Source organism: Podarcis gaigeae (assembly GCF_964106915.1).
Source record: "Podarcis gaigeae genome assembly, chromosome: 2".
NCBI classification, from domain to species: domain Eukaryota; kingdom Metazoa; phylum Chordata; class Lepidosauria; order Squamata; family Lacertidae; genus Podarcis; species Podarcis gaigeae.
In genome coordinates, this window is record NC_139679.1 from 91,010,099 (window position 1) to 91,036,251 (window position 26,153).

Here is a 26,153-nt window from a genome sequence, read left to right on the forward strand (position 1 = left end):
GTTAGCGAAAGCATGCCTCAGGTTAAGAACGGTTTCAGGTTAAGAACGGACCTCCAGAACAAATTAAGTTTGTAACCTGAGGTACCACTGTACAGATATCCTGCTGTGCGGGAGCTGATGTCCGGGCACGCTTTAAGAATTCACTGCACAACTTACAGTACAGTGGTATACATGTCTACTTCAGAAGTTAGATGAGTCCTGCCCTTTGACACCAGAAATTTAACAGACAGTCTGAATGCTGTTAACACTTCCAAAATAATCAACAGAGGGCAAAGGGAAACTGGTATCTCATATGCCAATCAATATATCTCTAAATATTTCAGAAGCTGATGATTCTTGCCTCTCAAACAGATTGCTTCCATGTCACTAACATTTCATAAAGCATTCAGTTTTTGTTCATTTTGTGCATAATATGTTCCTTCATATCAGTGCTTTTTTTCTGGAGGTACGCTGGGGTATGCATACCCCTAAACATTTTGTGAATATTTGTACTTTTGTTCATTTACTGTATTTAATTTTCCTGATTTGAGCTATAAAAAGGTGATTTTCTTGAGTCAAAATGAGAGTAACCCTAAGCATTATTTATTTATTTTTAGAAAAAAGCACTGCTTCATATGATTGCCAGATCATTTGAACTTTGACTCAGCACAGAAAAGTTCCCAGTTACTTTAGGAAAAGGCCTTTCCTTCAAGTTATCACGGGCTCACAAAAGAACCCAAAGTTAAAAGAAAAAAGGTCGCTTGTACTATCAGTATTATAAAGGTGAAGTGTAATGGCTTTCCTGGAAAAGTAATAAACTCCTACTAAAGTGATTGGCACGGCCTGTTGTACAAAGCAGCTGAGAGTTGCTGAAGAGAGCTGAAAGGTTTTCTTTACTAACTTCATCCCCCTCCCCAGTTTTGTGGGGGCTTTGTGATGTCTTTGGGTAGCTGGAGGCAGCCATTATTGCTATTCAAAAAGGCAACTCTTCTCTAGAAACTTCTTGCAAAGTGTGAAATACCTCAGTGCCTGTCAAGGAGCTCAGACAAACATCCCTGGAAAGAGTGAATTCACTTATTGATCCAAAGGAGCAGTCTGGACAAAGAAACCGCACAGATAATCTCTGCACAACTTGAAGAACCCCTAGAAAACTTGAACATTATATCTGGATCTTGGGTCCACTAGGCAAATGTAACTCAGCATGGAAAAAAGATAGCTATTGAATAGCTAGCTGTATTATCTATTTCAACTAAGAACTCTTTCGATAATTTAGTTTAATGGATATATTAATCAAGGATCTAAAATGTGGAACTATATATTCACATGGTACTCAATTTTTAGTCATATTATTTTTCAAAATAATTCTAGTATTCCCTCTAATTATAATAAGAAGGGTGAGCAGCAATATGCTGTTAAGGCGAAGCAAAACAGGACCCCCTGTAAACAAAGCAGAGATTTCTCTGTTCCATCTACTATTTGATTTCAATGGGCTTAAGTGGTGTTTGGGTTCGGATTATGGTCTCTAGGCTTGCTAAAATATTGTGTTTATGTTGTTTCTTTCTATCAGATATTTTGGTAGATGGGCCACAAAATGGCGCATCTCCTCAACCATGGGATATTAAAGTCCAAGTTCCACAGATGTTTCAGGAAGATACAAAAAAGTTTCGCATTCCTCACTCTTCTTTAGTAAAGGTAATTTGTCAATCATGGGTTGAAAATCAAGCATTAAGTCACATTATTATACCTCAGTTATGCTGGTTTCTTGATCTGCTTTATCACACAGCTCTGTGATGGTTAATATTTTGTAGGTGGCTTTCATTTACATACCCTTTGCTTTCATTTGCCGTAGGTAAAAAATTCTGTTGCCCTTGGTAGTTCAGTTAGGCTGCCACAGTCATTCCCTTGAACTAAATGAGACTTACCTCTGAGTAGACATGCATAGGATTGCACTGTTCTGCTTCCCCAGTTAAGGCACCACCATTCATTTTGTTTAAGACAGTGGCATGCAATTGCTGGAAATACTTGGCAGAAATCTGTATTTGTGCACCATTTATATTTCAGGAATGCCACAAGTGTCATGGTCGTGGCCGATACAAATGCAGTGGGTGTCATGGTGCCGGCAGAGTGAGTATTGGCTGTGTACTCTCCAGTTCAATTCCTTCCTTCTTCTGTGTTCTCAGTGTTATCACTTGTGCCACTTGTACAGCAATCCTGTTTAGTCATTTCATGTTGTAATCTGTGTTGAAAAATCCATATATACACCAGAAGGAAAGCAGTGCCTTGCATACTTAAAAATACCAAATGTGTTGGGGAATGGCATGTTCAGGCAGACATTTCTGACATTTGGGGGAAAGCTGTTACTTCTAGAATCACATAGCTATCAACTTACAGATTTGAAAATAAGGGACCAGCAGCCTTGAAAATAAGGGATCAGGAGCCAAAATAAGGGATTTTCCGAGCACAGGTATGTTCAACTTCTGAGCACCTCCGAGCCAAAGGCAGAAAGCCCAGCCAGCAGTCAAACGAAGCCTCAAGCGGTGGTTCCCACAGCACAGCAACCTGGCAAAGGGGATGCAGCAAGGGAAACCACCGTCACCTCTCCGCTGGGAAGCACTGAGCAAAGGCGAGTCCCCAGGCAACGCGGCCGATTTGATTGGCACAAGGCATGCAAGCTCCACCCCTAGTCATTCTTAGACTCCTTATTGGGTGAGCAACGCAGCCAAGCAACACAGTTGGAGCCTCCCTCCTCCCTGGCTGACATCATCAATAAGGGACAGCAGCGGGAGACAGCGCTGGGATAAGGGACTTTCCCACCAAATAAGGGACAGTTGACAGCTATGTAGAATCGTGTAATCTGTTCTGTTGTTGTTGTTGTTGTGGTGCACCTTTAGATGAGGTGTGTGACATGCAGTGGAGCCAGACATAAAGCAAAAGCGAAACACCTGAAACATCAAAAGCGATGCCAGATGTGTTCAGGTAGCGGACGTAAGAGGTAAGTTTTTTGAGGTGGGATATTCTCTCTCTCTCTCTCTCTCTCTCTCTCTCTCTCTCTGATAGATACTACTTTACTTATTAAATACTTAGGATAATTTCTGCCAACACCAAAGGAACTTAAGAATTAAATAAATCAAGGGAGTCCTACTATAAAACGATAAATCCCAATCCAAAAGTAAAGGCATACACACATACGTATATCTATCGCAGCAGCTCTTAGAGGCTTTTCCTGCAGTGATTGCCCCATTAGCCGAACCACCGATTACCTGAAAGGAAGAGCTGACATGAAAGGGAGGCTTGACTGTGTTGCCATGGTGACAGAGATGCTTCTTTCCATGCAAGGAAGCCTGGCCGAATTGGGGTGAGGGGTAGGTGTGCTGCTATCCCACCCGCAGCTGGTTATTCATAAGCTAAGTGTTAAATAGTGGGTAGACATGGCAGACGACACAGCGATTTCTCCAAAGCAGCTCTTTATTGTGTAAGCTGGAACAGAAAACTGAACAGCAAACAGCTCAGCCGGCCTGCTTTTATAGGCAGCCAGCTATCAACATTGTAGCAACAACAACCCAGGGTTTCCCACCTAAAATAACTGACGTGGACCTGAGTGAAAACTAACTACAGTATCCCCCTGCTGGCCCAGGGTGAGAACTTCAGTACATAACACTAAGGAGGGCTGCCCATAGAAGCTTTCTAATCCAGAAAGAGAAGAGAAGGAATGAGGATGATTTCATGCCCTCTGCTCAGCCAAGGCATGGTTGTCCCCCTTCTCATTTAATCCCCACAGCAACCCTGTTAGGTAGGTAAGGCTAAGAGGCAGTCATTGCCCCTAGGTCACCCAGATAGCTTTATGGCTGGGTGGGATTGGAACTCTGATCTCCCAGGTCCTAGTCTCACACTGTGTTCCACACTGGCATACAGGGAAATAAATAAAAGGTGAGCACCTCTGCATGCTGGCCATGTTTTTGTGGTGGCAATATGTAGGCAAGATCTCCCTACGGCTCAACGGACCCATCAAATGCATTGCTAGACATGCAGGCACTGCATATATGGGATGGCCTACAGGTACCTCCTAGGTGTGAGCCCAGCAGTCCCATGACTCCCCAGTGTAGTGGTTAAGAGCAGTGGACTCGTAATCTGGTGAACCGAGTTCACTTCCCCGCTCCTCCACATGCAGCTGCTGGGTGACCTTGGTCTAGTCACACTTCTCTGAAGTCTCTCAGGCCCACTCACCTCACAGAGTGTTTGTTGTGGGGGAGGAAGGGAAAGGAGATTGTTAGCTTCTTCTTCTTCTTCTTCTTCTTCTTCTTCTTCTTCTTCTTCTTCTTCTTCTTCTTCTTCTACTACTACTACTACTTCTACTTCTACTTCTTCTTCTTCTTCTATTGCTATGTGCACAGGCTCAGAACCTGAGTAGCCTGCATGCCCAGCTCCAGGGAAGGGCAAGGTAACTGGATTTCTATTTATGGAGGACATGGATAGGCTGTCCTTCTAGGTAAAGGCTGAGAACATTGCAGTATACTTGGCAGGCACTATAGCAAGCACTATGTCCATCCAGATTGGGGCTGGCAGGGACAAAAGTAGGGAGTTAATGGGCTCTCCTGAACTCGGGAGGGGGGGATCCTTGCAGCATTTGCAGGTACACAGGGGAGACAGAGAAGAAGGAACAAAAGGGGTAAGAAAAATGTAAACCCAGTTCATTTCTTCGCAACAGATTCTACATTTTTGGGCTTTTATCCGTTTACTCAATAAGCATAAGCATAAGAATAAGAATAGCAGCAGCAATAGCAATAGCAATACAGTGGTACCTCGGGTTCCATACGCTTCAGGTTCCATACGCTTCAGGTTACAGACTCCGCTAACCCAGAAATAATACCTCGGGTTAAGAACTTTGCTTCAGGATGAGAACAGAAATTGTGCTCTGGCGGCGCAGCAGCAGCAGGAGGCCCCATTAGCTAAAGTGGTGCTTCAGGTTAAGAACAGTTTCAGGTTAAGAACAGACCTTCGGAATGAATTAAGTACTTAAGCTGAGGTACCACTGTAGCAACCACATAGTACTGCCCAGCAATGCAAACCAGCCAAACTTCAATGATTAAGTATTGAATTGACGGATTTCCATTCCAAATAGGTCTGACACCCTCAAGCTGTAGATGAGCTGTGACTTCCTAAATCTCATCTGTACAATGATAAAGTGCATATGAGAACCTATGAAAGTACCTCTGAGCCCAACATTAACTTTTTATACAAGGAAAATATTTTTGAAGGTTATGTCTATACAGAGGTACTCAGGGCTCAGAGGTACTTTGATAGGTTTTGTTAGGCACATTATCATTGAGAAACAAGGCTGATGACACCATCTGGTTGAGTGATCCAAATCTCACCTACCGGTAATCCCATGGAAAGACTTCCATTTTCCATTTACAGTAATACCTCTGCGAACAAAAAAAAATTCCTTCCAGTAGCACCTTAAAGACCAACTAAGTTAGTTCTTGGTATGAGCTTTCGTGTGCATGCACACTTCTTCAGATACACATGTATCTGAAGAAGTGTGCATGCACACGAAAGCTCATACCAAGAACTAACTTAGTTGGTCTTTAAGGTGCTACTGGAAGGAATTTTTTTTGTTTTGACTATGGCAGACCAACACGGCTACCTATCTGTAACCTCTGCGAACGTCTGCCTTATCTAGCGTCCATTCTGGCGAACGTCCGTGGCAAACCCGTAAGTACTGGAACGGGCTACTATCCGGGTTTGCCGCTCACACATGTGCAGAAGCGCAAATGCAGCGCTTTGCCCTGCATCTTTTTCGGCTAGTGGTTGGGGCTCTGGAACGGATCCTGGCTGCAAAACGAGGTACGACTGTACCATATTTTACAGAGCCTTGTTTTCTTCTGACACCTTCTCCTCCCAGGTTGTCTGCAGTATGCAGAACCGCTGCCCTTCTGCTTCTCCGACTGCTGAACTAATTGCCTTTACAAATTATCTTTAAGTGATGCAAAGTAGCTCACCATTCTTCTAAACTGTTTTTATTAGGCTCCATTATGCTTAAAATAACAGAGATGGCATTGCGGGATAATCGTGGCAATAATTTTGAAAGCGGGATCCATTGGGGCTAGCAACATCTTAAAGTGCTTTCATAAATCAGCTGTTAACTGCTGCTAATCTTCGTCATGTTGATGCAATCCAAATTTGCCAAGAACAAACATATGCTTTCTACATCTGTTGTAGGCAGAATGGCACTTTCCTTGAAAAGGGTCACCTAGTCTTCTATAGCTTTGTAGGGAAATGGCCATTTTGTGCAGATGAGCATTTCATTTCCTTCAATGACATCTTTGTTACTCAGTGATCTCTGTGCTGCCACAAATCATGCAATTCGAGCAACTCGCTGTTGAGTGTTGAAGTTAAATAGGTAAAAACACTTCCCCCTTTTAGCTCCTAAACATTTACATTGGTAGTTAGGGTGGCTCATAATGGAACTAAACCAAAGCAAGACCATAATACAGTGGTACCTCAGGTTACATACACTTCAGGTTACATACGCTTCAGGTTACAGTCCCCACTAACCCAGAAGTAGTACCTCAGGTTAAGAACTTTGCTTCAGGATAAGAATAGAAATCTTGCTCCGGTGGTGTGGCGGCAGCAGGAGGCCCCATATCTAAAGTGGTGCTTCAAGTTAAGAACAGTTTCAGGTTAAGTACGGACCTCCGGAATGAATTACCATATTTTTTGCCCTATAGGACACACTTTTGTGTGTGCGTCCTATGGGGCGAATGCAGGCTTTCGCTGAAGCCTGGAGAGTGAGAGGGGTCGGTGCGCACCGACCCCTTTCGCTCTCCAGGCTTTGCACAGCTCTCCGCAAGCCGTGGGAGCCCACACCGGGCTCCCACGGCTTGCGGAGAGTTGCCTGCATGCTGAAGCCTGGGTGCTCTGAGCTCTCCGCAAGGCGTGGGAGCCCGCGCTGGGCTCCCGCGGCTTGCGGAGCGTTGCCTGTTTTGGGGGCTGGGGTCGGGGGAAGCTCGAGCTTCCCTCGCCCCAGCCCTGCGCCTGGGGGAAAATAATTTTTTCCCCTTTATTTCCCCCCCCCCCAAAAAAAAAACCAGGTGCGCCTTATGGGACGGTGCGTCCTATAGGGCAAAAAATACGGTAAGTACTTAACCTGAGGTACCACTGTACTTCCAGCCCTTCCCCTTCTGACAACTGATTTCCTATTCTGTTTCTCACTCAGTTTAAAGGGTATAGTGGGTCATTGGGAGAACCAGATGCTATTCACTAGATGCCATCATTGATGGCTTATGTGGATCCAAAGGAGACATATATGAAAACTCCCTGAGAAATATTATTAGTTTTAGGGCCAATCTAGGTGAGGCAGTGAAGAATCATGCCCATCTTTGATTTGACTAAGCCTATGGTTTTGGAGTAGGGTGCAACTCTTTCTTCAGTGCCATTTACCCCCCTGACCTAAATCAATTTGCCTTCCACACTGGGGCAAATAGCAGCTTTAAGGGAAGATGAAGATTCAGATCAGAAGAGTCGAACCCAAGCAAAAGAGTTAACTCCCCTTCCAGACACCAGCAAACTGACCCAATTGTGGCACAGCTACTGCTTTTTTATTTTTTATCTTGAGATGTTATGAAATCTGACCACAAAACTAGATTAGTCTCTCTGATAGTGTACAGCTTATTAACATTTATTTGGGTGCCTTCAACAGTTCTTGAATATTTCACCAGAACAGAGGCTTGGAATTTGCCTCAAAATTTGCCTTCAGATGAAATTCAGTGGTAATTCAAGTCACAAGCCTACTGGTTTTATCTTTATTTTTTGTATTTAGTTTCTTAGGCTGTGCTTTTTTATACTGTCCTCCTGCTTAAAATGGGGTGGATCACATTTTGAATAAATCAATACATGCACAAAGTTCAATTTTACATCTAAAAGGTGCAGCACCTGTTCTGGAAGAGGCAGCAAAACCTGTACGACGTGCCATGGAGAGAAAAAGTTGCTACACTACATCCAGCTAACAATAACTTGGTATGTTGTCTTCTACGTGATGTTGCTCTTTTTGTCATCATTCTCTGAAATTAATTGCCTTGACTGCCAAAGGCTCTTAAATTCATATGTGTGAAGTGTTTATTAAGACTAAGATTCTGTGGGTGCTTTGCAATATTCATTAGACTAGACCCTATAGGGAGGGGTGGGGGAGAAATTTAAAGGCAAATATACCTAAATCACACTTTCTGAAATCTGTGAACTGGAACAAACCATTCTTCAAAATGTGCACTTCTCCAGATATTGGAATGTAGTTCTGCAACCAAATAATGTATGCGCAAATGTGTATATTAGGGCAAAATGTGTATAAAAATGCATCTATTAATGAAAATTATATTTAAAATGTATATAATTAGGGGAGATGGCTTTACTAATATGGGTATATCAGGGAAACTGCGTACAAGTGTGTGTCTAGACGGAGAGATTCACTGATGATTTTCCATGAGGACTTTTTTTAAAAAACAACAAAAACAACAGTTTTGTGTCGAAACATGGAGTAGTGAGCTTAGCACAGGAAATATGGGAAGCAGAGAGACACCTGTCTCAGGCAGATAGTTTAAAAAGAAGCTCTTTTATCACACCCCCTTCCACATGTCCATCTAATATGTCTTAACCATTTTGACCTACTTGCTTTGAAAGTATAAGGTGGGGGTATGAATGCGCGCGCGCACACACACACACACACACACACACACACACACACCAATCAGGGGCTATACACAGGAAACATGATAACTGACAAGATAAACGGTGGTGTATTCTTATTTTTTTAATTGCAGACTATGAAAGCAAGTAGGTTTTTTTGGATTAAATGAAATCACAGAGCATAAACAATTTCATGCTATCTTTGCTTTTTGGTGGACCCACTAAAATTCTGAACTTCTCAATGTTTTCCCCCCTCTGGGCAACAATAATTTCTCTGTCTAGGGAAGACCAAAAGTGATTTCAGAATGTTTATGTGTGAGCAGCAACCTCCAGTTTGTGTTCACCAGCAGCTGGTCTCCAAAGCCTCTGTTGCCGATATTGGAGGTAGAATCATAACTAGTAAACACTGAAAGCCTTATCCATACAATGATCAATATAGACTGACACAGTGCTCTGAATCCTTCTTACCTTGCAGGAAGAACAATGTATATGAATTCATTTATGAGAATCAGTTGAACTTTCCCAGAGAACTACTCAATAAAGTTACGGGAGATAACATATTTAAAGATGAGAACGCTGTGGTGAGTAAAATACATGCCTCCCCCCCAAACATGACTCCTGGTATTTTCCATATGAAACCTTGGTGAAAAATTACTGGAAGCAGCTGAACTGCTTAATACAATAACTCACTCACATCTTTCTGCCCCCTACCTTCATGGACAATGGAAATCTGCCCAGACATCTCATGAGATTGCAGACTACCTACTCAAGATTGGAGCTAATGTTTCTGTTTATACTGTACTTAGGAAGCTTGGAAGCTGCTATATACTGAGTCAGACTATTGGGGGGTCTGTCTAGCTTAGTAGGGACGCGGGTGGCGCTGTGGGTTAAACCACTGAGCCTAGGACTTGCCAATCAGAAGGTCGGCGGTTCGAATCCCCGCGACACGGAGAGCTCCTGTTGCTCGGTCCCTGCTCCTGCCAACCTAGCAGTTTGAAATCACATCAAAGTGCAAGTAGATAAATAGGTACCGCTCCAGCGGGAAGGTAAACGGCGTTTCCGTGCGCTGCTCTGGTTCACCAGAAGCGGCTTAGTCATGCTGGCCGCATGACCCGGAAGCTGTACACCAGCTCCCTTGGCCAATAAAGCGAGATGAGTGCCGCAACCCCCGAGTCAGCCTAGCTTAGTACACTGGCTGGCAGCAGCTGTCTCGGATTTGAGGCAGGCTCTCTCCCAGCTCTATTTGGAGATGCCTGGGACTGAAACTGGGACCTTTTCGCATGCAGAGCATGTGCTTTTCCCCTGAGCCATGCTGCTTCCCCCGTTTGATGTTGATAGCAAGCCACCAGTATGTCACTAAGTATTTGTTCAATGCAGTTGCTCTCTATAGATAACATTCACGCCACATCTCTCCCATATTCCGATAATGTCACATTCCATTTTTACATGCATGTTTTTCTTCCTCTTGCTGGTAGAGATAAATCTGAAAACATAATGGCAATATTATATACCAAAGACTCAGCTCAGCTATTAGGTGATCATCTATTATGATTTCTATGTTTGCCTTTTGAGAGCAGTTGATGAAGATTCAGTGTTCTTCCTATTGGTATTAACAATTCCAGAATGGGAGAATAAAATGCACCACATCCAGCAATTTCACATCCACCATGTTCATCTCATTCATATTCATAGTATGTAAATGATACAGCTTTGGTTCTACAGCTCCTGATATGCTACTCTAACAGAGCATGATGCTGAGCAAATCCCCTGCAACCGATGAAAGTGATGGACAGGCTTAGACTAGAAAAGTGGCTGGTTGCTCTTATTTCATCTTGCTAGACAATGCATTATACACAGTGCCTCAGCAGACTAAGTGAAATGGCCATTACCTTAACTCATTTGCCTAGTGTGTTAATAAACCAGGGCTGGATCTAGACACATAAAAAAAAACAACAACGTTTCAGGAAAACGTGTTGGAAAGTTCATAATGTGAAATCATGTTGCCGAAGGAGCGGACTCTACAGCGCCATCTGGTGTCACAACGCTGTAACGCATTTAAAACACACGCTCTTTCTTTTCTTTTCTTTTACTAATGTAGCTGAGTCCCAGGTTGGGAGGATAGGTGGGGATGGTCAGAAAGGAGATGGGTGAAGTAGGGTGAGAATGATTCTGATTGCCTCTTTTTAATTTGCAGGTGTATCCCCTTCTTGACTTCCCTTACCCTGAGATCTCTCTGGCATCTGAAAGAGCTATTGCAGAGCACAGGGCCACATTCACCAACACATCCCACATTCTGCAACAGGTATATGCAATAGACATGTGTTTCTTTGATTTTTATTTAAACAAACATTTAACCCCAGCTAAATATTGGGAACTTTGAAACTGGGGGGAAATTTCAGAGAATCAAATATGTGTGGGGTTTTGTTTTTGTTTTGGTCAACTTTCCTTTCACTTTTGATTCTATGCTGTTGAATCTATATGAAGCTATCTGTTGTTCATCATAATCTGTGAAAGGAAAGGCACCTTCTCTTTGCAAGAGGCATCGAGATTCAGAGAAGGCTGCTGCTGGAGCAGGAGGAGGGAGGTGATTTCCATTCTGCTGCCCTCCATTCTGTCTCCCCAACACTTTTGAGTAGGTTTACGGGGGGCGGGGGATGATGAATAGGCAGAAATCATTTCCCCCATTCTGTTTCCAATGGTGGGAACATCCTATGAGTACAGTTCCACTCACAGGAATTCTGAATACAAGCCAATTGATCTGAGCTGAAAAACTTTGTAGTGAAAGGGCAATTCTTAACTGATAATCATTCTTAATACTCCTTTGAAAAATGTACTAAGGTTGCTGCCATGCTACAGACCTCAGCGTTACTCAGTGTTCCTGAGGGATTCCTTTGCCACAATTCCAGGGAAATACTAATACTTAAAGTGAACCTGTTGTATGGAATCACATTGTATTGTAATAGCGTGCTGCACTATTTCATTTTAGCACCAGGTGGCATAGAGACAACATGTCATCTACGCAGCTAGTTACCGTATTTTTCACTCTATAAGACGCATCAGACCATGAGACGCACCTAGTTTTTGGAAGAGGAAAACAAGAAAAAAAATATTCTGAATCTCAGAATCCAGAACAACAATAGGGATTGCTGTGCAGCGAAAGCAGCGATCCCTCTTGCTGTTCTGGCTTCTGGGATAGCTGTGCAGCCTGCATTTGCTCCATAAGATGCACACACATTTCCTCTTACTTTTTAGGAGGGAAAAAGTGAGTCTTATAGAGCAAAAAATACGGTAACTTCTGCACCCTTCATAAAGGGTTCATTCCCAGCCTCAATGGTAAAGGAATTATGTAGTCAAATATTTTGACTAAATGCTTGGTTTTTAAGCATGTTTTCAACTGATGAATCAATTGAACCAATTTGTTGTCCCCGAAACTCTCTCAATGCTAAAATATAACCAGCAGACTATGTCTGAGAAATAATAATCACCATAATAAACCTTAACACATAAAACATGCAGAGGCTTGATGCATTATCCCACGAGTTCTTGCAATAACCCTGTAGAGAATTCTGGAGTTTAGGCATGAAGTTCATATTTACGAATGAAATAAGCATCCAGTCTTTGCGCCCTCTTCCACTATGGAAGAAAACTTCTAATGTTAGCTTAGGGTTGGGAGAGACAAGTATAAAACACAGTCACCCTGCAGGCTCTTTCCAGTCACCTTAGAGAGCTCCTAACATGATTGGAGCAGCGCTGGAAGGCTGCATTTAGCCACAACAGTGCATGCGTAGGTTTTTCTAGCTTGCTTCAACTTCACTTATTTATTAGACTTATTAGTCACTTGTCACCTAGCAGGTCTCCAGGCAACTTGCCTCAAAGAATATATGCATAAATATGATCTATGGTATGTTCAAGACAATGATGCTGTGAGGGGACACTTACAAAATACACGTCTGCTGTGATAAACCTTTCTTCCACACATAAGGGCCCCATCAATAAAATCTACGTTTGAGGGGTGGGGTAAAATTAACGTATGATGATGTTAGGAAGCACACTTGTAGAGGTCAGGTACATGCATAGTGTATAACACTGGCGGTAATCCTGGCCTAGTAAAAGCTGAAACAGGCCACGTTCTGCCTCCATTCCAATCACATATACAGCCATGTCCACTTCTGCGTGTCAGTCAAGTAGGATTCCCTCCTGTCCTTCCAGATTTGGCATTTTCACCTTCCCAGCTGCATCTTGGCAGGTAGAGGGATGATCTACAGCTTTACATGGTATCTCTGTTGCCAGACTGTCCTACTTCAGGCTGCAGGCACAGGAATCAAGTGTGTGTGTAAATTAATCACCAAACTCTTCACCAGCAGGCCCTAGAGCGGGTTACAACAATTTAAAATTGAGTATGAAAAACAGTTTAAAGGGTCACAGGAAAAGGGTTGTTCCCCAAAACAAATGTCTCGGGTGCCAAAGGCCAGAACTGACATACTAGTTATGTTTACACCAAGTATCCCACCTCCCCTGTTTCTAAGTGTTTTGGAAAAAAAAGATAAATGGTTGTAGATTATTGGTATGGGTGTTTTCTGTGAGAAAGAATTGTGCCATGCAGATTCAATCCTATGTAAAATTTCATTATATTTATACATATATATATATATAGAGAGAGAGAGAGTGTTAATACACAGTACAACAATTATTCAACAAATGTTCTAACATTTCAAACTTCAACTCCCTTCCCCCTCTTTCTGTGGTTCTTTGCATTTATTTTTGTCATTCCCTGCATACTTCAAATTATCTTATCTATCTATCATCTATCTATCTATCTATCTATCTATCTATCTATCTATCTATCATCTATCTATCTATCTATCTATCTATCTATCTATCTATCTATTCTCATATTTATCTCATAAACACTTTTGAAATTGCAGGTCTATACAACAATCCTGCCAATAATCTGTTTACAGTATGTTTGTAAATACTCAATAAAACATTTCCATTCCTTTCTAAAGAGTTTATTGTCTTGATTTCTTATTCTTCCGGTAAGTTTCGCCATTTCTGCATACTCCATTAATTTCATATTTTTCTGTTGCCTCTCAAATGTTTTTAATGTGTTGTATAACTGTAACACTTTTAGCTGTTTTTGTAATTGTATATTTGATTCTTATAAATAGACCTGAGACCTTGTGGTTAACAGCAAGCAAGACATTTTAGAAACAAACAAATAACTTCTTGTTCTGTCTTTGTCCCTCAGCGGCAGACGATAGAGCTAATTCCAGTCACAGAAGTCCACTACCAGTATTCTGAGAAGACATACATGTATTACGTCTATGGAATGGAGAACAAGGTCCATGCCCTGGACTATCCAGAGAGGTATTGCTGTGGCTGTACCATCATCTGACAGTGGGACACTTTGCAAGGAGGATTCCTAGTACGAAGCAAGCTGTTCATCTTGCTTAATTATCCACAGGTGTCTGTGGGTACAAATCAATTCATCTTTTTACCCATCTGTAGCCCCGTCTTATTTCGCTTGCCCACAGTGGCCACCAAAAGACATAGCGATTATTATAACCTAATTGTATTTACACTACAGTTTCAGCCATTATTAATACTGTTCCTCTTGGGATCTAAGCATCTGCTAAATTTATTGCATAGATGGAGAAATTGGGTGGGGGAGTGATGGAACTAGGAAGAACTCCAGGAAGAAAATGTTGGAATAAACTATGGAGGGGAAAAAGCACTTAAATGGAATACAGTGGGTAAAAATATAAGAGGGTGCTGGATCAGGCCAAAGGCCTGGTTGACAATGACCAACCAGAGGCCCTGGAAGCAGGACCTGAGTGCCACAGCACTCTTTCCATCTGTGATTCCCAGTAACTGGTATTCAAAGGCATATTGCCTGCAGTAATAGAGGTAGACCATGGCCATCATGACTGGTATCCATTGAAGGCTGTATATTCTTGGTGGTGTCCAATTAAGTCATACTCAATATAGGCCCAATGAAACCAAGGGACTCAAGTCCGCTGATTTCAGTGGGTCTACTCAGACCTGTATGCCGTCCAATATGTTGATTGCAAGGATTTGAAATTTAGATTCTTCCATTTGATTTGGGATCACTAGTGGGCAAAGCCAAAGAAGACTGCTAGATCTTGCTCAGAGGCTTATTAAAATATATGGAAATATGTAGCACTTACCTTGGAGGGGCTCAAATGCAAGCTGGACTTTAAAAGATGCTACGTTAGCCGAGTGTATTACACTGTGTAGAATATATTTTTGTATGAGTATATTTGTATTTTTTGTATGAGTATATTTTTTTCTTATGCTTCAAAGTCACACTAGATTAATGATTGGGCTATAGTACTGGGCAGAATGGGAACATCATTAGGTCTACATTTCAAAAAGGGAAAATTCGGACACAAAAGTTGTTGAGCTTCTGTCCAGGAAATTCCGGACGTATGGCAGCCCTAGTCTACAGTACATGCATGTAGTTTTAGTTTTAAAATAGTTTTTAAGGAAGATGGGATCCATGGTGAGGAGGCAAATTGAGGTTTCATGCTGGATCTCAGAGATCAGTATGCTTTGCAGAAAAAAGTATTCTCAAAAGGTAGGTCTAGGGGACTCTATTGAAGTGCAGTTCTGATACAGGTTTACTCTTCAAAAATGCATGGCCAACTATGAGCAATCATTCCAAGAAACCACCAAAACAATCTCCAGTATTCCACATGCATCAAGTAGTTATTTTCATGAGTCACAAAATTACCTACCAAAACTCCCTTATTGAGTATTGTGTACATTTGTATTATGTGAATCCCCCTTGTCTTGCTTACCTACTTTATCTTGTTTTATGATACAGAAGAAAAAAATAGGGTGCTTCATTGATAGGTTTCTTCTTTATTGTATTAATCATATTTACACTAACAGCAAACCTTTGTTAAATGCTTTATGCAGGATTACTGCTATTAATGCTTATTTTAGGAAAGGACTGAGAATTTTCCCTTTTGAAGACTGTCCACTAGAGGGAAGCAGTGGCAAGAAAACAAACCTCCTGAATTGTTTTGGTTTAGTAGCAAAAACACACCAGAGTAGAGGCTATGCAGTGTGTGTGTGTGTGTGTGTGTGTGTGTGTGTGTGTGTGTGTGTGTTTATGGCATCATTCTTGCATTTATTATTATCTTGTCATTGTTATTTTTAAAATTATACCGCTCGGGTCCTAATCAGGTTTATTAAGAATTGTTCTTTCAAATAGCCATTCTTACATTTGCAACCTATTAACAAAGGACAGTTTGTCACTGTATGAAGTCAATTCATTAAAAGTAATAGGCTTAAAACCTTGCTTCACCATCTAGCCACAATTTTAATACAGAGAGTGAAAGAAGTGTGTTTTATGAAGAAATTATGAACCATAAATTTGCTGACAGATAAGTTCAAAGGACATACATCCAGAAACAGCATCAAACGTTCTATTATATATGCAAATTTAATAGCTACTTCAAACAGGTACTATATGGTGGTGAACCAAAATAAAGAACAGCATTAATCTTGGATTAGGGTTTCTTTGCACATTATAAAGATTTCTCATAACTTGCACTACTACAGTCCCTTTAAGAACTTCTAAACGTTTTCTCTAAGTCAGCTTTTTACAGACTTTTCTTATTTTCCCTAATTCCAGCTCAACATATGATATGTTGCCATTTATGAAAGTATATGCCGTTTTATAATAAAAAGCTTCTAAAAAGTTAGCCTTAAGATGCCATTAAGCGCATTTCTTTTACCTGAAATAAAGGAGCATATGGAGTGAGAAAGAAATAAAAATTAGGCAAGATCATGCACATGACACAAAATGTTTGTTAACTGTGTAACCAAATACAGTAATAAATGTTGTTGGATATGTATGAGTTGTAAAGAAGCTGCATTGTGAAATTAAATATCTTTTTTTAAAATAATAATAATGCTGTGATCATAAGACTTTACTTCCTACACTGTTGTTCTAGCCCACTTGCACCTTCAATTTGGCATCCTCTGATACCAGGCTTCAAAAGCCAAAGGAGTGCACGCTATTGCAGAGTTAATGAATACACACAGCAGGCAGAAAAAGGTCTTTAGCAATATATTATAGCAGGAGGGGTGAAGCTATTCAGACAGCGAGTCTGGGAGTAATGATGTTACACATACACAGGAGTGTTTCTATTTTCATCTGCGAAATCTTGGAGGATAAGCTGTGGGAATAAATATCTCGTGAGGTATTACCAGCTTGCGTGGTGATTCCCGCCCCCTCCCATAGATGGAGTAAATAAAGACACCGTACACCAGAATTTAGGTTAAATGGGCGAAAAATAGCCACAACTTTATTGATTACAGGTAAGAGTGGTATTGGCTTTAGGCATTGGCCCTAACAGACTATCCGGACTAACCGGGAAGGGTTAAGCACCAACAGGGGGAGCCCCTGAGATGCACAGCCCTTGGCGCTCCCCAAGGGGTTAAGGAGCCGGTATAACCCTAAAAGGAAGGCTTCTGCGGCTCACAAATGCCCTCCAAGTGGATGGCGCAGCTGAATGAACCCCTGCTCGAATAAACCTGAAACAACAAAGGAGGAAACACGCGGACCGAAAAAGCAACAAGCAAACAAGCAGCCGTAAGACGAAGATCCAAACCGCAGCTGCTGTAAGGAAAAAAAAAAGGGGGCGAGCCAGGGCTGCCCCGACCTTAAATGCCCTTTAGTAAGCCCGTCCCTACCGCCAGCCGATTGGCTGGCGCTGTGGGTGATGACTATTCATGAGAATGGGAATCCCTGAGTCCCACGGGGCTGGCGCCAGCCCCGCAAGAATGTAGACGGGCGTGTGAGCCCGCAACCCCCCCTCCTTAGGTTGGGAGTGGCTTTCTCAGGCAACTCTGGAATCCATGGCAGTGAGATACCATGCAGAGCTGAGGAGGCTGCCCTTTCTCATAGACAATGAGAAAAGGTACAGCAAGAGTCACTCACATCTAAAGAAGGTATCTCTTAGAAAAGTTGCAGCAGACGTTAAAGAGATGTAGGAACACAGGAAACTATTTTGAGTCAGACATTGATCCATCTAGCTCCCTGTCGTTTACACTGACTGGTAGTGGCCCTTCAGGATTCCAGGCAGGAATCTTTAACATCTCTACCTGGAGATGCCAGGAATGGAAGTTGGGACTTTCTGCATCCAAAGTAGATGCTGCGCCATGGAGCTACAGCCCTTCCCTGACAGAACAGTGATCTTCTCTTCTGGGTGTCTTCTGTTGGTTTGGTGTCACCGATGCCTGAAAGGGACTCATGCCTGACAGATTCCTGATAGAAGTGCATTTTTTCCCCTAAAAAAAATGTTTAGGGGTATTCTCATTTTGACTCCAGAAAATCACCATTTTATAGTTCAAATTGGGAAAAATAAATACAATAAATGGAGAAAAGTACAAAGAACATGCATTGCCTCATATTACACAGCTGACAGCTCACAGTAACTTCCACATTGGAAGTGCTAGATTCCAACTCCTGCTTTACACAGTAAACGCTCGCTTCCGTCTGAGACTGAGGAAACACCGTGACAGAAAATGAGGCCGTCATCTTGGGTAGCAATGGAACTGATGATTCACTGTGCTAGAGAAGAAACTATTTTTTAAAAAATAATTAAATTCTTCTGCTGTTAGATTCACAAAATGTTTAGGGGTATGCATACCCCTGCGTACCCCCAGAAAAAAACACTGCATGACAGAGATGTGGACTGTGAGGGATGTTAACACAAGGGCTGTTAGATGTGTGCACTCCCTTGTGACAATTCTATGATCTGGACACTATCACTGGATTCCTTTTGCTGGATCATGTTACATAGGCCTGACCTAGGACCTCAGAACCCAATGGAACACACCCCTGAGGCTCCCTGTGGGAAGTATTATTTCATATATGTATTTGCTACATAACAATTTATAGGCCACCCTACAATCTAAGTTGTCTATTCTATGCATTGGCATAACGTTTTACTACCTAAATGTATCATATTTAATAAAAATGACTAATTTTTTTTTGCATTTCAGCCTGTGCTGTATGTAATTGAATTGTAATTCCTCCCTCCACTGATCCTATTACTGGTGAAGAAGGAAAGCCCTTCTTCTCAAATCCATTAATAACACACTTAATTTTTTGTAAGTGCCAGAACCATGTGTTTCTTTGGCCAGCTGATTTCCTCCCCCTTTGGGCTTATTCCAATATTAAATCTTTTAGTAAAACATCAAAGATGTGATTTAATTTAACGAGGATGATAAATTAATTACCATACCTCTGCTTTCTATGTATGGTCTCCTGTAGCCAATAGTGAAAATGCACATATCACAAAAAGAGAGGAAGCCAATTCCCTTTCTATCGAGGTGTTTTGACTGGATTGCTATAAGGGACTCTCCCTCTTGCCTGGGCAGCAAAATATTGTTAAGATCCTGAGGAAATTCTTTTCAGAGGTGGAGCCTTTCAGGCAAAGGATATCAGATTTCCCCTTGGTTGATAATATTTGCGTGCTCTCAGAACACTTTCTCCCTGGAATCTAGAAATGGATAATTTCATTTTGGTCCTTAACAGGGTATAAGAGATATTCTGAAGATGCGTTGTTGCCCCCTTTTTCCTTTGCCTATTTCATCTTGTAGTCAATATTAATCAATAAGAATATGAACATGCATATTTATTAAAGTGCTGAAGTCTATGCCTGTAACTCACAATAACATTTCATGTGTCTGGGGAAGAAGACTGTATTCCATGAATACCTATGCCATAATAAATGTGTTCAACAAGACTGCTTGTAGCTTTTGAAGAACATCAAGCATGAATGTGAAAAGATAAGTTGGTGACTTCTGAAGTAAAGGTGAATCAGGTGCCTGGTGAGGGATGGGATGGTGTATGAGGGGGAAAACATTTTCCACTACCCTACGTTCTTTGCCGCTGAACATCTGGATTTATCTCATTTTTCTTGGGCTGTGCACACACAGCATTTTATTTTAGAATCAATGGGAACTGAGTACCTGTTCTTTCTACATAGCCCACAAACAATCTAGATATATTGCATAATCACTTTTTGAACAATGGGTTTCATTCTGAAAATAAAAGCTCATTGCAGACTGATTTGGCATTACCCCACAGTGTGTCTGTATGGAAACAGACGCAGGCAGTCTCAGCAATGGGTATTGTATCCACACCTGCCCAATGACATTGTGGGTGAGCATAAACCAATATTACCATTACCTTCTTCCTTCACTTGGGGCATGTTCAGGGAATAAAAGGCAAAGATAAGCAAGGAGAAGATTTTAAATTGTTGTCAAGTAACCACACCCACCCAAGATCAATGTGGTCCGAAAGCAGCATGTTTAGGGTGAGCGAGAATGACTCCAGATTGAGAAAAACTACAGTTTTGTGCTAAATGGTTTAGTGAATAAGAGCAACACCTTACTCCTGGGCTGATTCACACATGCACACAGATAATCTCTGCTAAAAAACAACAACATACCATACCATCATGTGGGAAGATCACAGGAATGTTTGTTTTATTGCTGTGTGGAGCAGTAGCCACACAACAACCCCCATACTGAATAAAAAAGAATTATAATAAAATAACTCAAACACACAGAAATGCCCCTAGATCTATGTTAAAAGGATTCCTTCTTCCAGTCCTGAAATGCCAAATATAAAGAAGAGCCATGTGAAACATCTCCTGTATTGGTCTATCCACTCATCTAGCTCTGAAATTCTTCACATACTGACCTCCTGACATAGTTCATTTTTGTGGAGAAAATTTCCTTGAATTGGGCTGGTTTTTCCCCTTTCCAAAGCCTAGTGGGTTCCCTCCCGCTTCCAACTGTCCAGTAGTAAATACATTTAAGGGATTTTGCATTTACAATGCGGTCTACCCTTTCTGAATTGTCCTAATTAATCTCAGTACAAAATCCCATTTTAGGGCATTGCTTCAGTCTAATTTATTGCCATATTTGGCTTTTTCCTTCTGAAGATGCACATTTTCTTCCTAGTGAAACAAAACATGGTTACATCATCCACAAAGCAGTTGATTCAGAAACCTACTTTACCCTGGCTGGTTGTTAGTCGGAACAGTAAACATCTCATTTATTGTAGCGATAGCACAGAGTGATATCAAATGCCACTTTCTCAACAAAAATCGGGAAACGATACCAATAAAGTACATAATTACTCCTTCAGCTTTCTGGGTATCATAAAGAAAAAGTGTTAGAGAGGTTTCGAGAAAGAATCTTTATTGTGAAGGAGTTGGACAAGGAGTTAAAATCCAACCCTCTTTCATTTTAGAAATCAGCAGTCAGCTTCTCATTGTTTCAGGCATTGAATGGGGCCTACTTTTGAGCCGACATGCATAGGATTTTCTAAGTGCAGTCTTAGGGCAAGTGTAGAATAAGTCCCGGCAGTTTTCAACCATTTTCCTCAAATGCTGCTATGCAAATTCTGTGTGCCACATGCTGTTTGTGGCGGCGGCATTTTTATAGGTAGGCTATACTTGAGCTTCCTGTTGTATTTCCCATGATTGCAGCACAAAAACACAGTTACACAATTACTGGTAGACGTGAGTGCATTTGAATGTTCTCCTAGCTATGTAGGAGTTATCTATCTGTGAGTGGATCAAACGTGATGGGGGCTTCATCTTCTGCAGCCTTTGGAGCTTAGGTAGGTATTACACATCCATTGCGGCTTCTGGGGGATACACCTGATACCACCATTATTATATTTTAGGCACCACACTGGCTGAGTTTTTAATGGCTCTCCCTGTTTTATTGTAGTGATGTTGCTGCCTCAATAATGATAGCAATGTAGGCTCAGCCGTTTTTAATTATTATTTTTTAAATAAAATTAAAAATGTGATCTTTCGTCGGGATTTTAAATTCTATATTGGGAGCCACCTCAAGAACTTCTCAAAGTGGAAAGACAGGGTGCAGATACTTAAAATAAGTAAATAAATAACTTGGCCATGTAAAGAAAAAGGTAAAGGACCCCTGACAGTTAAGTCCAGTCGCAGACGATTATGGAGTTGCGGCGCTCGTCTCAATTTACAGGCCGAGGGAGCAGGCATTTGTCTGCAGACAGTTTTTCTGGGTCATGTGGCCAGCATGACTAAGCCACTTCTGGCGAAACCAGAACAGCGCATGGGAACACCGTTTAACTTCCCGCTGAAGTGGTACCTATTTATCTACTTGCACTGATGTGCTTTCAAACTGCTAGGTTGGTAGGAGCTGGGACAGAGCAACGGGAGCTCACCCCATTGCTTCTGATCGGGAAGCCCAAGAGGCTCAGTGGTTTAGACCACAGTGCCACCTGCGTCCCTAACTCGGTCATGTGAGCGCCATCAATGGCATGGGTCTTTTCCGTAGCATTGGTACCCCACGGGGAGGGCACTACCCGTTCCATGGAGAAGAGCCACACAATTGTTTCTGTCTACATGTTGGAATCATTTAGGGTGCAGCCCCATAGTCATTAAACTTTGAATAAGTGTCATGGTCTCAAAGAATAAAAAAAGACAGGATTGCATTGTTAGACGTTCCCCCAGCTGTGTGGGATCTCTTGAGGGCTAAGCTGTCACCTTGCAGCTGGGAGAATGTTAAAAGGGCACCTGGAAAGATTTATGGTGAGAGTTGTGTTCCTTAATAACATGCTGTTCTATAAGGAATTTTAAAGAAAATCCCTTATCTCTCTGGCTATTTTCTGGCAAAAGAAGAAACATCACCTTCATGAGATTCTCCCACTTTACCACACTCTCAAAGCATGGTGCTGTAATATTGTCAGCCTAACCTGCAGAGGAAGCCCTGTTTAAAGCAGGATGGTTCTTTCTCTGCAGGGCTACAGACTTCCCAGGTCAGGAGGATGACCTAATAGGTATATCACTGTTAAATTTTCATAAGCAGCGTTGAAAGGCTGGTCTGTCCTGCTAGGTATTTGGAGGTTCACGTTTTATTTGGCATATGATTTATGTGCCATGCCAACTGCTGTTGTTACCATTAGGATTTTATGATTGGATTGTTGTTTTAAGATGTTTAGTCTCATGTTTTATGCAGTTAGCCATTCCGAGCCGGCAAACGGCAAGCTCTAGCAAACCAAGGAAGGAAACTGTCATCTCACATCACCAGTTCACATCTTGGTTGTTTCAATGCCTTCTCTCCTGAATCCACAGTATAATTTGATCTTCGTAGCCCCACCCCCACCCCCCGGTGCTACCTTTCTGGAAGTTGTACACTTCAGAAATTTCACTGCAATAAAGTCAAAATAACTTATTTATGGTAGCAGCATTTACAACCTTACTAGTTTAGACCAAGCTCTAGCTATCAAAATATTTGTTTTAGTCCTGTCCTTCTGGCAGATTCCCCACTGCCTGAAACTGATTTATCTGTAGAAGTAGAAAATGGGGAGGATCAAGGGAATGTGGTAAATAAAAAAAGCTTTTCTCCTCACTTCCTTACATGTGCTGGTTCAAAGAAGGACTACTAGAAGTGAACATGAGAATGTTTCTTTTTCTTTTGCCATGAAAGCACATTTCAGATGTTTTTGGAAGTTGATATGAAACCGTGTGTGTTCCAGCTTTATTTCTTTGCTTTATCATCTTCTCCTAGCCTTCTTCGGTTTCCCGGGGCAGATGGCATTTTCTGTTACTTGAGCTGCTGCTGGAAGCTTTATCTTCTCATTGGTGTGGAGGCACAACAGCAGGGCTCTGTTAGTATCTGGGACTATATTGCTGTCCTTGAAGCTATTGTGAAAGCAGGCAAAATCCAGAATGGAGGCTTTTTGCACAAGCAACATAATTTCACATTTTGCCAGGCTCCTTAAATAAATAGCACTCTGATAGTATCTCACTTAATTCTTCATAATCAGTAAGTTTGAATTCTAACTCTTGTGCATCGGAATGGACCCCTTTGTGGTAGAGGATGCTAGACTCCAACTCCTATCATCACTGACCAAGCCAATGGGAGTTGTAGTTCAACACTTCTGGAAGCCACCAGGTAGTGGAAGGCTGCTGTATAGCAGGGCTGGGCGATACTTGGTTTTCAACTTTGTGATACCTCAACAGCTAAACATTTCAATATACCAATATAGAACAATGTCTGAAATAAGGATGGAACTACAGTGGTACCTCGGGTTACATACACTTCAGGTTACAGACTCCGCTAACCCAGAAATAGTACTTCGGGTTAAGAACTTTGCTTGAGGATGAGAACAGAAATCATGCTCTGGCGGTGCGGCGGCAGCAGGAGGCCTCATTAGCTAAAGTGGTGCTTCAGGTTAAGAACAGTTTCAGGTTAAGAACGGACCTTCTTAACCCGAGGTACCACTGTTCTTAACCCGAGGTACCACTGTATATAGAGGCATTGGCTGGCTTCACAGTTTTCCCCACATGGTGATTTTTGCATAGCACACACATCATGATTTGTGGTATATTGCCAGGTCAAAAATTATGAAACCAATACTATGATACGGACTTGAAACTGGTTTTGACAAATATCACCCCCTCCCCAAAAAACCACACCTCGTGATTCACAATATATTGGAAGGTCAAAAACTATAAAAACCGATATCAAGATATGGACTTCAAACCAGTTTTGGATGAGATATTGATATATCATCCAGCCCTAGAGTGCCTACATTTAAAAACTAGACCGAGTGAGTGAAAGCATAAACTCATCTTTCCATCTTTGTGGTGATAGGAATTGCTTTGCATGCTATGCTAATGCACATGTGCTAGTGTTCTCGATTGTATCAGTTGATGTGTATGCCATTAGACATCAGATTGTTTGGACATACTCAGTGTTGAATGGCTGGGACCACCACATCCCTGATTAAAAACAAAAGTTCTTGTCTCCGTTTCTTTTAAATTCAGAGCAGCGCAGTGCAGTAATGATAGCCAGATGTTTGGAGGAAGGCAAGGACATTTCATGTGCTCCACCCTATATTTGACTGAATGAAAGGAACTATCCCAGTGGGAGTGAGCAAAAGTTAGGGCAGTACCTCTTGCAGAGCCATGAAGGCTGGCTGTAGCTTTAAGAGTCTGAGGTCAAGAGTGCTTTGAGGATGATAAGGGGTGCGTGCTGATTGCCATAATGTGCGACTGATGTGAGCCAATTGGGTCAATGCCCAGAGCTCGTTAATTGTCTGCCTGCGTTATGCAACCTAAGCAAGGACAGACAATTGCTCCTTAGGGATGTTCGATCTTTTAATGCACTGTCATCAGGCTTTTGTGATTCTGATAGAAAATAATAAGCAAAATACAGTTTACATTATATTTGATTCTCAGAGTGCTTCTATACAGAATGTCAATAACCTTTACAGCAATTCTGCAAAGGAGGTCAGTTATTGCCTTATTACAGATTGAGAAGTGAGGCTAAAGCTACCCAGTGAGTTCATGGCTATGCTCAGATTTCAACTGAAGCCTTCCTGCTTATAGCTTGGCTTTGCTCTCAAACGTTGCACTGACATGATAGAATGTCAATCATTATGAAGGAGATTGTGGGGTGGAACCTTCAATTTGTATTCTATTATTTCAGCCATGTGTGGGGCAGAACTACTTGCCTTCAGGAATTTCATGCAGAGCTCAGTACTGACTATACCAATAGTCTTCATCCTTTACCGACTCGTGTTTAACCCAAACATGCATTTGGGGACCCAATTCTGATTCTTTTATCATCTATTTGCATGGTGGTAGTGCTCCTGCTGCGACTCACCAGTTGATACCGATTGACAGTAGCTCTCCAGAGTTCCAGATCAGGGTTTTCCCCACTCTTACCTGGCAATTCAGGAATCAAACCCACTACCTCCTGCATGCAAAGCAGATGTTCCCCCATTCATCAGGTCCAAATTAAAATTTGATTATTCAAGTGCTGGAGATGATTGCTTGTCACCACTTTGAGCAGAGGCAGTTCTAGGGTAGTGTGACTGGTATGCCTGCACAAGTTGCCACACTGCAGGGGGCAACAACACAATGCTTTAGAACAGAGTGCAAGAGGCTGTGTGTGGGGGTGCCAAATTGTAATGTTGCACAGGGTGCCACTGAAATTTGAGTGCCCAAAGTCCGCCACTGCTTTGAGCATCAGAGCCAGCGGTTAGAACAAATGCTCGTTAAAGACCGGAAACAGTCTGAGCCCCACATAAACTTTGTATAAGCAGATCGGGATGAATTATGAATACACAGATCTTCTGGAGGAGCCCTCAGTGTGCATAGGAGTGCAGCCTTAAGGCATGGGTGAGGGGGATGAGGGAGAACCAAAGCAGACAAGCCACCACAGCCAACACCTGCTAACCTCTTGTGCTTGGTCCAGATGTACAGACTTCAGCAGCTAGGGTGCTAAGTGAAGCACTCAGCAATGCACATCTTTCACCAGCACAGAAGGAACTGCATGGGCTTCAAATTAGCTAACAAATCATGTTCAAGGTTTTATCATTGATATACAGTGGAACCTTGGTTCTTGAACGCCTTGGTACTCAAACCTTTCAGCTCCTGAACTCC

General features: G+C 42.0%; 1 protein-coding gene across 4 annotated transcripts in view; it reads left to right on the forward strand.

The window, feature by feature from the left end:
• The window catches only part of SSUH2 (ssu-2 homolog), a 44,260-nt gene that overhangs the window by 15,153 nt on the left and 2,954 nt on the right, over positions 1–26,153 (forward strand). The window contains exons 6-14 of one of the 4 annotated variants that reach the window (XR_014560621.1): positions 1,547–1,671; positions 2,041–2,103; positions 2,871–2,971; positions 7,903–7,995; positions 9,134–9,239; positions 10,853–10,960; positions 13,907–14,494; positions 14,570–15,383; positions 15,435–16,592. Coding sequence is in view for 1 of the 4 variants with exons in the window: in XM_083724937.1 (XP_083581063.1) it covers positions 1,547–1,671; positions 2,041–2,103; positions 2,871–2,971; positions 7,903–7,995; positions 9,134–9,239; positions 10,853–10,960; positions 13,907–14,053 (743 nt within the window). In the remaining 3 variants the exon portion in view is untranslated. Of the gene's footprint in view, positions 1–1,546; positions 1,672–2,040; positions 2,104–2,870; positions 2,972–7,902; positions 7,996–9,133; positions 9,240–10,852; positions 10,961–13,906; positions 16,593–26,153 lie in introns of those variants that run through there. The other 3 variants (XR_014560620.1, XR_014560619.1, XM_083724937.1) reach the window with 3 other exon arrangements.